At 39.4% G+C, this 12710-nt stretch overlaps 2 protein-coding genes across 2 annotated transcripts; both read right to left on the bottom strand.

Moving 5' to 3' along the window:
- On the bottom strand, positions 1–8442 carry LOC125263573 (sterol regulatory element-binding protein 2-like). The gene is made up of 6 exons (XM_048182616.1): positions 8162–8442; positions 1286–1530; positions 1044–1185; positions 816–961; positions 549–701; positions 1–146 (listed from the first exon to the last, which is right to left on the bottom strand). The coding sequence occupies exons 1-6, from the start codon at positions 8241–8243 to the stop codon at positions 27–29; spliced, it is 888 nt and encodes a 295-aa protein (XP_048038573.1). The 5' UTR covers positions 8244–8442; the 3' UTR covers positions 1–26.
- A 1223-nt stretch (positions 8443–9665) lies between these two features.
- Positions 9666–12635, bottom strand: LOC125263580 (GTPase IMAP family member 4-like). Its single transcript, XM_048182630.1, has 3 exons — positions 12480–12635; positions 10894–11595; positions 9666–10754 (listed from the first exon to the last, which is right to left on the bottom strand). The coding sequence occupies exons 1-3, from the start codon at positions 12499–12501 to the stop codon at positions 10000–10002; spliced, it is 1479 nt and encodes a 492-aa protein (XP_048038587.1). The 5' UTR covers positions 12502–12635; the 3' UTR covers positions 9666–9999.
- Positions 12636–12710: the final 75 nt, after the last annotated feature.

Raw genomic sequence — 12710 nt, forward strand, 5'->3', positions numbered from 1 at the left:
CAATCTATAATCAATACTTGGAAAATTTAACAATGATATGACTCCTTAGATGTTACAACATTTTTTACCTGAAAGAGTCTCCTAGGATAGAAGGAATGGATGGATATTCCGGAACAACTTGACATTTCTGATTGGCCGTCGGCCATCTTGGTTTTGGAGAAAAAAGAAATGTCCACATACAAGGCTTGCCACTTGGTGGCAGTGTATAGGATGATGCACTAGGGTCCACTGTAGTGGTTGATGTGCAACTATGCCATCAAAACCCATGCATACGCAAGAAAATGCTTTTTAATAACGGCTCACTGAAGCAACCTCTATGTGTGAAACGGCTAAAATAATAATACTAACAAAAATGACAATAAATAAAGAAAATAAGCCATTATTTGGCAATATTTTCTTCTGACAATGTAACAAATATATAAGCACTTTCAGATTAATATTAAATAGAAAATAAAAAAATATTGAAACTTCTTTAAGATATTGATATTTCTGACAGTCTATCATGTTTGTAAATGTACTGTAATGCCTGTTTATGTCATGTGACTTACAGGAACCTGCAGTGCGGTGGTCTGGATGGGCGCAGTGAGGGTCGTGATGCCCGTCGGGTTCTGTACGGTCGACAGAACCTGTGTCCCGTCCGGTTTCAGTGTGGTCAGAACCAGAGAGTCCGTCTTCAGGATCTGAGGCTGGTGCACCAACAACTGAGGGCCAATCAGAACACAGCATCACAGTTTCACAGTTTGAAATGGGTATGCAAAATACACTATACAGGTTGTGAATTGCAGCAGGGAATTGTGGGTAAACGTGTGACGTACAGGCACTTGTTGAGACATTGTGTGCATGGGCGTCGTCGACAGCGTCTGGATGGTCTGACCGGCAGGAGTCAGCACACGCTGGTGCTGGATCGTCATTGGCTGGACCTGCGGTGATGTCACAATGCTCTGCATCTGCGGCTGGAGGACTGAGAAGGAGATGCAGCTTTGTGAACAACGTTCATGTGTGTATTTTCCTTGTGTGTGTGTGTGTCTGTGTGCGTTTCTCACCCTGGAAACCCGTGCCGTGGTTCTGCTGGCAGATCACCTGGTTCTGGATGAATCGGGACGACGTGGCGGTCGGCGTGATCATCACCGTCTGCGGCTGCGCCTGCGTCTGCACAGCCAGCGTCTGCATGGGGAACGTTTGCACCTGACGAATCAGAGCATGAAGAGGTGTGGTCAGAGTGTGAGGGGGTGTGGTCAGAGTGTGAGGAGGTGTGGTCATGTGTGATGGGTGTGGCCAGGCTCACCTGTGTGATTGGCTGTGGTCGTGGCTGCAGCAGAGGCGGTGTGCGTGTCTGCGTCTGTATCGGTGTCTGCGTTTGCGTCTGTGTCTGCGTCTGGCTGCTGGCCTGTACAGGTGTGTGAGGGGGGGTCAGTATGGCGCTGGGGGCCGTCTGTGGGAGGGGCCTCACGGGGGCCACAGATCCGCCACCCATCTGATCCTCGAAGAGATCCGGGAAATCCACCTGATTACTGACGAACTGCAGCATCTCTGCCAGGCACAAACACACACAATATTATAAAATTTAAGTTGCATTGTGACTGTTGTGTGTAACACGTGTTGAAATACACTGCCTCAAATGACTTATGAAAGCAGTAGTGACTAACACAGTTCATCATGAACCTCACAATGACTGATAATTAAATTAGTTCATTATTATGGGATGCTGTGTAAAGTTGAAAGAGGCGGAGCTTTGAAGAAGGTCAACTGCTGTGTGGCAGCCGTAACACACTCCTGACCCTGACCTTTGACCTGTGATAATGAGATGAAGGTCAGTGACTCAAGGCCAGTGCTACGGTGATAATCACTGATAACACACACGACAGACACTGCGTTTCTTGTGTTTGTTGTACTGATTTATGGCATCATCACAGTATTAGCACAGTAATGACTGATACTGTCACACCTGAGCATCATAAAACAAGTTACTGCTCGCACAGGACAAAACAAACCCGTGTTTCCAGTAGAGTAATGTCACGAGAACGTCCTATTTCACCACCCTGTCTGGAATACTTCATTCTGGTCAGATTCGTCTGAATAATGAAGACTGGGTTCAGAACAAATCACTGTGTTGTCATATAAATATACAGAGTTGAATATATAAGTAATGCACAGCTCTATATATAAAGTTGGATATATAAGTATCGCACTAGGGCTGCACGATTAATCGCATGAGATTGTCATGCGTGTCTCATCAGTAAAGCCGGTTCTGTGATTAGCGGTAAATGTCCATCACCTGCTTTCAAATGGAGCGGCACTTAATATACAGAGCCGTAGTTCGCGGACAAGCTACGCAATATCGTGTTCATAATCGCAGATGAATCGCTTTCGATTACGAACGCGATATTGCGTAGCTTGTCCGCGAACTACGGCTCTGTATATTAAGTGCCGCTCCATTTGAAAGCAGGTGATGGACATTTACCGCTAATCACAGAACCGGCTTTACTGACGAGACACGCATGACAAAAGCATGCGATTAATCGTGCAGCCCTATATCACACAGTGATATATATAAAGTCGGATATATAAGAATCACACAGCGATATATATAAAGTTGGATATATATAAGTATCACACAGCTCTATATATAAAGTTGAATATATAAGTATAGCACAGCGATATATATAAAGTTGGATATACGGATATATAAGTATCACAGAACAGTATCGCACAGCTCTATACAGTTGTGGCCAGAATTATTAGACCCCTTCATAAATATGATCAAAGATGACTCTAAAAATAAATCTGCATTGTTTATCCTTTTGATATTTAATTCATAAAATTAGCAAAAATCTAACCTTTCACTGAAGGAAAAGAATTGAAAGTGGGGGGGAAATAACATTAAGAAATAAATGTTTTTCTCCAAAACACGTTGCCTACAATTATTAGCACCCCTAGAATTTTTTATGAGTAAAATATCTCTGAAGTATATTCCCATTCATATTTACATTTTTTAGCTCACCGGGATGATCATGAACATGAAATTGTCCAGCCATGACTTCCTGTTTCACAGGAGAATAAACATGAGGAAACACAAAGGCCAAATTCCCTAATCATTCATCACAATGAGAAAAACCAAAGAATATAGTTCTGATGTGCAGCAAATGATTGTCGAGCTTCACAAAATAGAAAGTGGCTGTAAGAAAATAGCTGAAGCATTGAAAATCCCCATTTCCACTATCAGGGCAATAATTGAGAAGTTCCAATCAACTAAAGATGTTACAAATCTGCCTGGAAGAGGACGTGTGTCTAAATCGTCCTAATGTGTGGTGAGGAGGAAAGTTTGAGTGGACAAAGACTCTCCAAGGATCACAGCTGGAGAATTGCAGAGATTAGTTGAGTCTTGAATCTCAGAAAGCTTAAAAAATGATCAAACAGCACCTACATCCCCACAAGATGTTCAGGAAGGTTTCAAGAAAAATCTTCTGCTCTCATCCAGAAACAATCTCCAGCATATTCAGTTGTCAGACACGACTGGAACTTCAAACGGGACCAGCTTCTATGGTTCAAACTAAAAAAAGAGCTTTTTGGCAGCAAACCCACCAGATGGGTTTGGTGCACACATGGATAAAAAGTGCTCCATGTCCATGGTTAAATATACTGCTGGATCTTTAATGTTGTGGGCCTATTTTTGTGCTGGAGGTCCTGGACAACTTGTTCAGATATATCGTATCATGGATTCTATCAAATACCAACAGATAAAAAATCAAAACCTGACCGCTTCTGCTAGAAATCTTATAATGGGCTGTGGTTGGATCATCCGTCGGGACAATGATCCAAAACAAACATCAAAACCAGCACAAAAATGGGTCACTGAGCACAAAATGAAGCTTCTGCCATGGTCTTCCCAGTTCCCTGACCTGAACCCTAAAGAAATGAGTGGAGTGAACTGAAGGATCTGGAGAGATCCTGCATGAAGGAATGATCTCTGATCTCTTGTCAGGTGTTCTCCAAACTCATCAGGCATTATAGGAGAAGACTCAGAGCTGTTATCTTGGCAAAAGGAGGTTGCAAAAAGAATTGAATAAAAGGATGCTAATAATTGTGGGCAACGTGTTTTGGAGAAAAACATTTATTTCATAATGTTATTTCCCCCCACTTTCAATTCTTTTCCTTCAATGAAAGGTTAGATTTTTGCTAATTTTATAAATTAAAGATCAAAAGGATAAACAATGCAGATTTATTTTTAGAGTCATCTTTGATCATATTTATGAAGGGGTCTAATAATTCTGGCCACAACTGTATATAAAGTCAAATATATAAGCATCGCACAGCTCTCTATATAAAGTCGGATATATAAGTATCGCACAGCTCTATATATAAAGTCAGATAGATAAGTATGTCCAACTTTCTTTGTAAACATAATTCAGGTGAAATGTGTTTAATGTCAATATGTGAATAATTTCTTCTTGGTTTGGTGAGATATATATATATATATATATATATATATATATATATATATATGAGAGCTGGAGGTGATGTAGACAGAGTTCATGAGATTCAGCCCTGCAGATTAATTTCATCTTCTCGATTTCAAAGATTTAGAAACACCAGAGATTGTGTGTGTTTGTTCTTTCACACGTGACACAAACACACTCGTTATGTAACACCTTCATCTCTGCTGGAGATCCAGAATATATAAAGATCATCAGACAGAACGACACGGTCACATACACACACATTACTCACAATCACATCATTGTGCAAATGAAAATAATAATCACACACACACGAGGAAATCAACTCCAGCTGTTTGAGCGTCTATCTTTAGAGAGAATCGCTGAGATGAGACGGACGATCAGCTTCAGTTGACACATGTTCAGCTTCAGTTCGTTCACATGATCTTACACAGACCGAACAGAGAGGTTTAGTTTGTGTTTGTCTGAAGACTGATCATCGACACAACACACTTCTTCAGCAGGACTAGAGTGAACTCATGCTGTACGGCAGATGTTCAAATACATTCTTAAAAGTCCAGCTACAAGACAATACAACAACTATATGACTGTCGGCGCAAAATCACAGCACAAGACAGCGACTGTATCAGGTGAAGCATGGAGCGACATGTGAGTTTAAAGATCTAAACATTCATTCAGACCGACTGAGAATCTGATGCACCGACAACTACAACATAAATCACACAAACAATAACAACAACCCTAAACACACTAATATCTACGCCAATAACAATCAACACTTAGCCGATAACAACCCTAATGCCACCAATACTATTAACAAAAATAAATACATAAATAAAACATCAACACTAACCCTAACCACACTAACAACACTAACAATAATATTGATGTTGTTATTGTTTTTGTTATTAGTGGTGGTGTTGTTATTGGTTAATAAACACTTATATTAACACTAATAACAACAACAATAACACCAATAACAATAACATTAATGTCTGTTTGTGGAGTTGTTTAATCAGATCTTGAGAGATTTAACGTCTTTTATCTTCAGTTGATTTCATCTAAGGCTGTGGCTGGAAGTCCTTGTAGTTATTGTGTTTCTTTTCAGTGATTAATGCTTGTTAACAGCAGGTGTTCATCATTAATGCTCAATCGTAACTTAATCACTTAATTATCTCATTAACTTTCACTCTGCTTCAGTGTTACATTGATTTAACTCTGGGGATTTTTCTGTGTAAGACTATTAATAACAACAACTACACTAATAAAATCACTAATAACAATATCAACACCGCTAATAACAACACTAATAGCAACAACAACACACTAATAATAACAATAATAACACCAATTACACCAAAAACTACAACACTAACCCTTAAAACACTAATAATAAGACTATTAATAACAACAACTACACTAATAAAGTCAATATTAATAACAACTACACCACTAATAACATCACTAATAACAACAACACAATAATAACAACTCATTAATAATACCACTTACACCAAAAACTACAACACTAACCCTTACAACACTAATAACCACTAAAACTCAACACTAAAAACTCAAATAAAAACACTAATAAAACTAATAACAACCCTAATGCCACCACCACCACCACCACCACCACCACCACCACCAACAACAACAACAACACTAATAAAGACACTAATAATAACCCTAATAACAACAAAAACACCAATAAAATCTGCATTAATAACAATAACCCCAATTACAACAACACTAACAATATTGCTACTGTTATTGTTATTAGTAGTGGTGTTGTTATTGGTGTTAAAACACTTAAAATAACACTAATAACACCAATTACACCAAAAACTACAACACTAACCCTTACAACACTAATAACCACAACAAAAACTCAAATAATAACACTAATAATAACCCTAATGCCACCAATAACAACAACAACACTGATAACCACACTAATAATAAACTTGGGTAAAGTTGGTTTTATATTCGCACATTCGGACTTCTGATAAATTCAGACTTTCCAATAAATGTGCAATAAATTAATGTTTGCGAATTTTAAGCAGAGACATGATATTGACAACCAACGATTGTCAACTTACAACATTTTTCACAGTCGATCAAAATAGGCAAGTATTGTTTTAATGGCATATTTACTTGTGAATATCCACTGAATGTCCAATGTAGTGTGATTAACAAGGCTATTGAATACGGATGTCCGAATGTGCCAATATAAAACCAACTTTACCCAAGTTAATAATAACACTAACAACAACATAAACACCAACATTAACCACACTAATAACAAAAACACCAATAAAATCTGCATTAATAATAGCAAAAACCCCAATTACAACAACACTAATAACACTAACAATATTGCTACTATTATTGTTATTACTGATGGTGGTGTTATTGGTGTTAATAAACACTTATAATAATAACAACAATAACAACAACAACAACAACATTAATAACACCAATAACAACAACACTAATAATAAGACTATTAATAACAACTACACTAATTAAATCACTAATAACAACAACAACACACTATAATAACAACACTAATTTACACCAAAAACTACTACAACACTAATAATAAGACTATTAATAACAACTACACTAATAACATCACTAATAATAACATTAATACCAACAACAACACTAATAACACAATTACACCAAACACTACAACAACACTAGCCCTTACAACACTAATAATAAGACTATTAATAAGAAAAACTACACAAATAAAATCACTAATAACAATATTAATAACAACTACACTAATAACATCACTAATAATAACATTAATACCAACAACAACACTAATAACACAATTACACCAAACACTACAACAACACTAACCCTTACAACACTAATAATAAGACTATTAATAACAACTAAATAAAACTACACAAATAAAATCACTAATAACAATATTAATAACAACTACACCAATAAAACCACTAATAACACCAATTACACCAAAAAATTACAACACAAACCCTTATAACACTAATAACCACAACAAAAACTCAAATAAACACTAATAACAATGCTAATAATAACCCTAATGCCACCAATAATAACAAAAACACCAATAAAATCTGCATTAATAACAATAACCCCAATTACAACAACACTAATAACACTAACAATATCGATGCTGTTATTGTTATTACTGGTGGTGTTTTTGGTGTTAATAAACACTTATAATAACAACAATAACAACAACAACATTAATAACACCAATAACAACAATACTAATAATAAGACTATTAATAACAACAACTACACTAATAACATCAATAATAACAATATTTTCACCAACAACACCACTAATAATAACAACAACACTAATAATAACGCTAATAACTCCAATGATAGCAGCAATAACAGCAGCAGCCCTCAGAACAACATCTTTATTCTGCATTCTTTGATTTATCACACACACACACACACACACACACACACACACACACATGATGATGATGATCAACACAGATGATGATGAAGAGTTCATCGACACCTGCACACCAGAACAACCAGAATCAACTAGATTTTCCACTGTAATGGGTTATGATAATAATCAATAATATCTGAGCTGAATCTGATCATTTAATAGATGAACTGCACATTATCACACACTCTTCATCATCATCATCATCATCTTCCTCATCCTCCTCATCTCTCACCGTCGATGTCTCCCAGTGTGAACTCATCGCCCAGCTCGGCTAAGCTCGGGTCCATCGTGTCCATGAACTCTGAGGCGTCCATGATGCTCGCGCGGCTCCGGGCGCGATGTCGCGATGTCGCGTGTCTCTGTCGGTGTATTCGCCTCTCACAGCATCTACAGACTCCGTATGTTCGCTCGGTTCCGGTGTCGGACGAGCGCTCACAGACCAAACGCGGCCATCTTGCGCCCAAGCATTGACGTCATTCACAAACAGCGCCTGTCAATGACGCTCTCCTCTGATTGGCTCGCGCTCGGCCATGGCCGTCGTAAGATCGGGCGCTGTCGACCAATCAGATCGCCCGCTCGAGCGTGGCCTGATTGTACGTCGATGAGCAGAGGCGCTTCGGTCATTTGCATTCGGCCCTCCCCTCATATTAAACCCCGCCCAGGCCGCTCTGAGTGAATGAAGGCGGTTATGAATATTTAATGAGCATGCAGCGGATTGGTGAGAGAGCTGTTGAATATGTAAATACGGCTGAAGTGTCTCTTTGTGTGTAAACTGTGAAGTTACATCATCAGCATCAAATCTAATTTTAGCGCTTTTAACACCAGAAAGACAGTTGCATAAAATAATCATTTAAATGTCAGATTATATTTATTTATGATTATTAATGTTTAATAGTATTCTCTGACTATAATGCTTTTAAAAGGTCACATTCATTCTTATCAGAAGTTGTATTGCGTGTAATGTCAAGCTGACTGTTTTATGATCATAAGATTAGGAAAGTTTATGAATTCTATTTAAAGCATGCCTTTTATTCCCTGTTTGGATATATTTATATGTCAACTTGATAGCATGCAATACAAACAATAAAAGTGTCTCATCATATAAAGATCATTTTTATTGTTATATTATTACTATATTACATAGTTTTCTGTCTATAAAACGTTGTTACGTTGAAAACACATCAACATTTTTCCAAAATTCACCCCAAAACAAAATTGTATATATGTAGCAAATGTTATATATATAGCAAATGCATATTATATAGCAAATGCATGAGTTTCGAAAATAAAATAAGTAATTTATTTAACAAATTCTGATGATTCTGTGCTCTTAAAAATGTGAGATATAATTCCAGTAATGAATACATCTTAAAAATCATAAATAATGAAAATTAAAATAAATTGTAGTCCTTTCAAAACTCTTTTGAAGACTCATAAATCAGTAAATATATCAGTAAAATATATGAAAATACATAATTTTTTTTAAATTCACCCCAAAACTATATATAGAGAGAAGAAAAAAGCAAATGCATGATGAGTTTCAATGAGTTTTTGAGAATAAAATAAGTAATTTATTTATTTAACGAATTCTGATGATTCTGTGCTCTTAAAAATGTGAGATATAATTCCAGTAATGAATAAATCTTTAAAATCATAAATATTTATAGATTTAACTGGTGAAATAATGACAGATGTTTGTGAGAGGAGTGCTTGTATCATAAATAAAAACACCAGGCTCAGATAATTCGTGTTTATTTTTGTTCAGCTGCTTCAGAAAACAAACACACAGTGTTCAGTGAATCTGATCTCACTAAACCAACCCAAACCAGTCCAAACTCACACGCCATCAACTGTTTAAACACACAGTTCAACCTTAGCTTCACTAAAGTGTGTTCAATAAAAAGCATGTTTAAGCGAATAACTGGAGTCTGAACAGACTGTTTGAATGCATGTTTATATCAATAGGTAAAAACTAGCTGAAATGCATCTATGAATCTGAATGAAATGATCAGGTCAGATGCAGTCATAAGCATTTTAAGCGCTTTAATGTCAACTGGCCCGTCACATCCTTCATTTGTTCCAGTAGATCTCGTAGGAGTTGCGTTCAGTGTAGCCATTTTCCGTTGCAGACCGAACTTTCTCCTTCACCACTTTGATCACCAGTCCTCCGGCCAGCACGATTCCCGCCGCCGCTCGTCCGATCTCGGTCAGGATGTGCGCGGTTGTTCCAATGCCGTGCGGTGCAGAGGAGGAGGTCAGTGCGTTCGTCACCGGCTGCACTGCAACTGCGGCTTCACCAGCACTTATTGCTCCGCCCTCTAGCACCGCCCCCATAACTGCTCCCGCCCCCATAGCTCCGCCCACTCCTGCAGCCACGCCCACCACTGCAGCACCCATCGATCCCACCTGCTGCATTGCGTCCAGCGCAGCCTCCCGCGGTCCCGCGGCCTCGGCTCCCGCCAGCGCTCCCACCGACCCTCCCAGCACGCCTCCCGTCGCCGCTCCCAGAGCCACTGCCGTCTTTCCAGACGCGGCCGCTACTATTGCGCCGAACGCTTTGCCTACACCTGCACCTCCTGCGGCGGAGACTCCGACTAACCCCGCTGATCCGCCCATCACAGAGGCTCCCGCCGCCACTGCCAGAGGGGCCGCGGCTCCAAAAACGGCTCCGACCGCCATCCCGGTGGCCCCAGCAGCAACCAGCACCTTCACGCGCTCCAGAACCTTCCCGGAGAGCGCGGCTTCGGTTCGCATGCGGCTCAGAGCGGATCGCAGCACCTCACGTCTGCTGACCGCCATCCCGTTTCCCGTCCGGCTCCGCCACACTGCAACACAGAAAACATGCTTCAGAACAACACTCTTAATGATCTATATATCTTTATCTATCTATATCTATCTATCTATCTATCATATAAATGTATCATGATTTAAGAAGGTTTATAAGATACTGAGGAAGAGAATCACTCTTAGCAGTGCGCCGCTGCTGCTCGTCCCGTATGGCTCGTTCGGCCTGCAGGAACACGTTGTTGGTGTAACACGCTCCGCCCGTGTTCTCCACCATCTTCTGCACCGTCTCCAGCAGGTGGCGCACCTGCGTCCGGTTCTCCGGCGCTCTGTTGTTGATGACGCAGTACCGTCCGCCGCAGCGGCGCAGCAGGACCGTCAGTCGCTCCGGAGCGGATCCGTCGCCCAGGAAACTCTCCATCCCGTCCTCCTCCAGCTCGTCTCCTCGCGTGAACAGCACCACCGTGTGGCGAAGCGCCTCCTCGCCGAACACGCGCAGCATCTCCGTCAGGACCCGGTCTTCGTCCTCCGTGTAGCGGCCCAGAGGGATCACCAGCAGGAACGCGTGCGGACCGGGAGCCGTCAGCGCCACACACTTGGCGATCTCGGCGTGAACGTGACTCGTGTCGAATCGAGTGTCACCGAAACCCGGCATGTCCACGACAAGAACCCTCTTCATCCCGCTGGACTCCTCATCCTCACACAGATCCGCGCTGCCGCACTCACACGTGTGGGTCACTGAACCCGCCCGCAGCGCCGACAGGAAGTGACGTCGCCCTAAGATGGTGTTTCCTGTGGCGCTCTTGCCCGACCCCGTCCGGCCAATCAGGACGAGTCTTAGTTCCGCTCTATCGCTCTCCTCGCCCTCAGATCCCGACCGATCTAGAATCAGAACCACAATTCACATTTAGTGACGTGTTCCACTTTCATAATCTTTATTTCAACCTGATAACATGCCAGAAAATGTAATATAAATCTCTAAAATATTACAAAAAATAAAGTCAGAACTCAAATATTGTTGCACTATTTTGGACTATTGAAATACAATGAAAAAAAAAGTAATGAAGTTCACGGAAAAAAAATAAATTAGAAAATATTTTTTCTTTATTATTAAATATATGACTTTTTTACAGAAATATATCTTGGATATAATTAAAATTCAATGAGTTTTCTGCCTTATAATACGGTATACAATATAGTTCTTTCAAAATTCTGTGGTAAAAAAAGTAAAGATTTTGTAACCTTGAGAATTTTGTTACCTTTATCGAACTAAAAATATACATAATTTGATAGTACTGATAATAAATATCATGAGCTTGATAACATGCCAAAAAAATAAAAAAAAAAACCTGTAAGAAAATGTTGATAGTTTTAATTAAAATAGTTTTGTTTTCATATACTAATATGTTACTTATTTTAATAATAGTTTATACTTATATGTATGTTGTCTAATAGCCCATAAAACAGAAAGTAAACAACAGATCAGTATTTTGTAGATGTGTGGTTATTTAATGAACGAACTTTTAACGGTTATATCGGGTATATTTAACTGTTTTAACGAGTTTTATCGGTTAATCATAACGTTTGTAAGACAGAATGTCCTCTGTGGTTATTTTATTACATTCTTTATAATCACGAACTCGTGAAACTTGTAGTGTTATGAGGTGCACATGTAAACAAACAAACTTTAGCTATTTAGACGTAAACAAACAACAATTTAGTGATACACAACAACAGTTATGACGCACATATTGATATTTACACACCTGGAAAAGCGTTTCCAGACATGATATTAGCGCCAGATTCACTCTGACAGTGTTTTGTTGACTCTCGCTGATTCTGGTGATGGTTTTGTTGTTCGTTCAGAGACTCGCGCTGCGCAGAAGCGGAAGATCAAACGTCATCAGTGAGAGTTCGAATGAAGAGGATTTGGCGCCACCCGCCAGAAACTCAGAGAAACTTTCACACAGTTTAAAATGCTGGTGTTTATGGAGGAG

This window comes from Megalobrama amblycephala, linkage group LG1, assembly GCF_018812025.1.
Source record: "Megalobrama amblycephala isolate DHTTF-2021 linkage group LG1, ASM1881202v1, whole genome shotgun sequence".
Classification (NCBI taxonomy): Eukaryota; Metazoa; Chordata; class Actinopteri; order Cypriniformes; family Xenocyprididae; genus Megalobrama; species Megalobrama amblycephala.

Coding starts and splice junctions, on each gene's coding strand:
- LOC125263580 (XM_048182630.1), bottom strand. CDS start 12,501: ATGTCTGGAAACGCTTTTCCAG. Junction 11,596..12,479: donor GTCTGGAAACGCTTTTCCAG/GTGTGTAAATAT, acceptor TTCTGATTCTAG/ATCGGTCGGGATCTGAGGGC. Junction 10,755..10,893: donor GCAGCGGCGCACTGCTAAGA/GTGATTCTCTTC, acceptor TCTGTGTTGCAG/TGTGGCGGAGCCGGACGGGA.
- LOC125263573 (XM_048182616.1), bottom strand. CDS start 8,243: ATGGACGCCTCAGAGTTCATGGACACGATGGACCCGAGCTTAGCCGAG. Junction 1,186..1,285: donor GACCACAGCCAATCACACAG/GTGAGCCTGGCC, acceptor CTGATTCGTCAG/GTGCAAACGTTCCCCATGCA. Junction 702..815: donor CAATGTCTCAACAAGTGCCT/GTACGTCACACG, acceptor ATTGGCCCTCAG/TTGTTGGTGCACCAGCCTCA.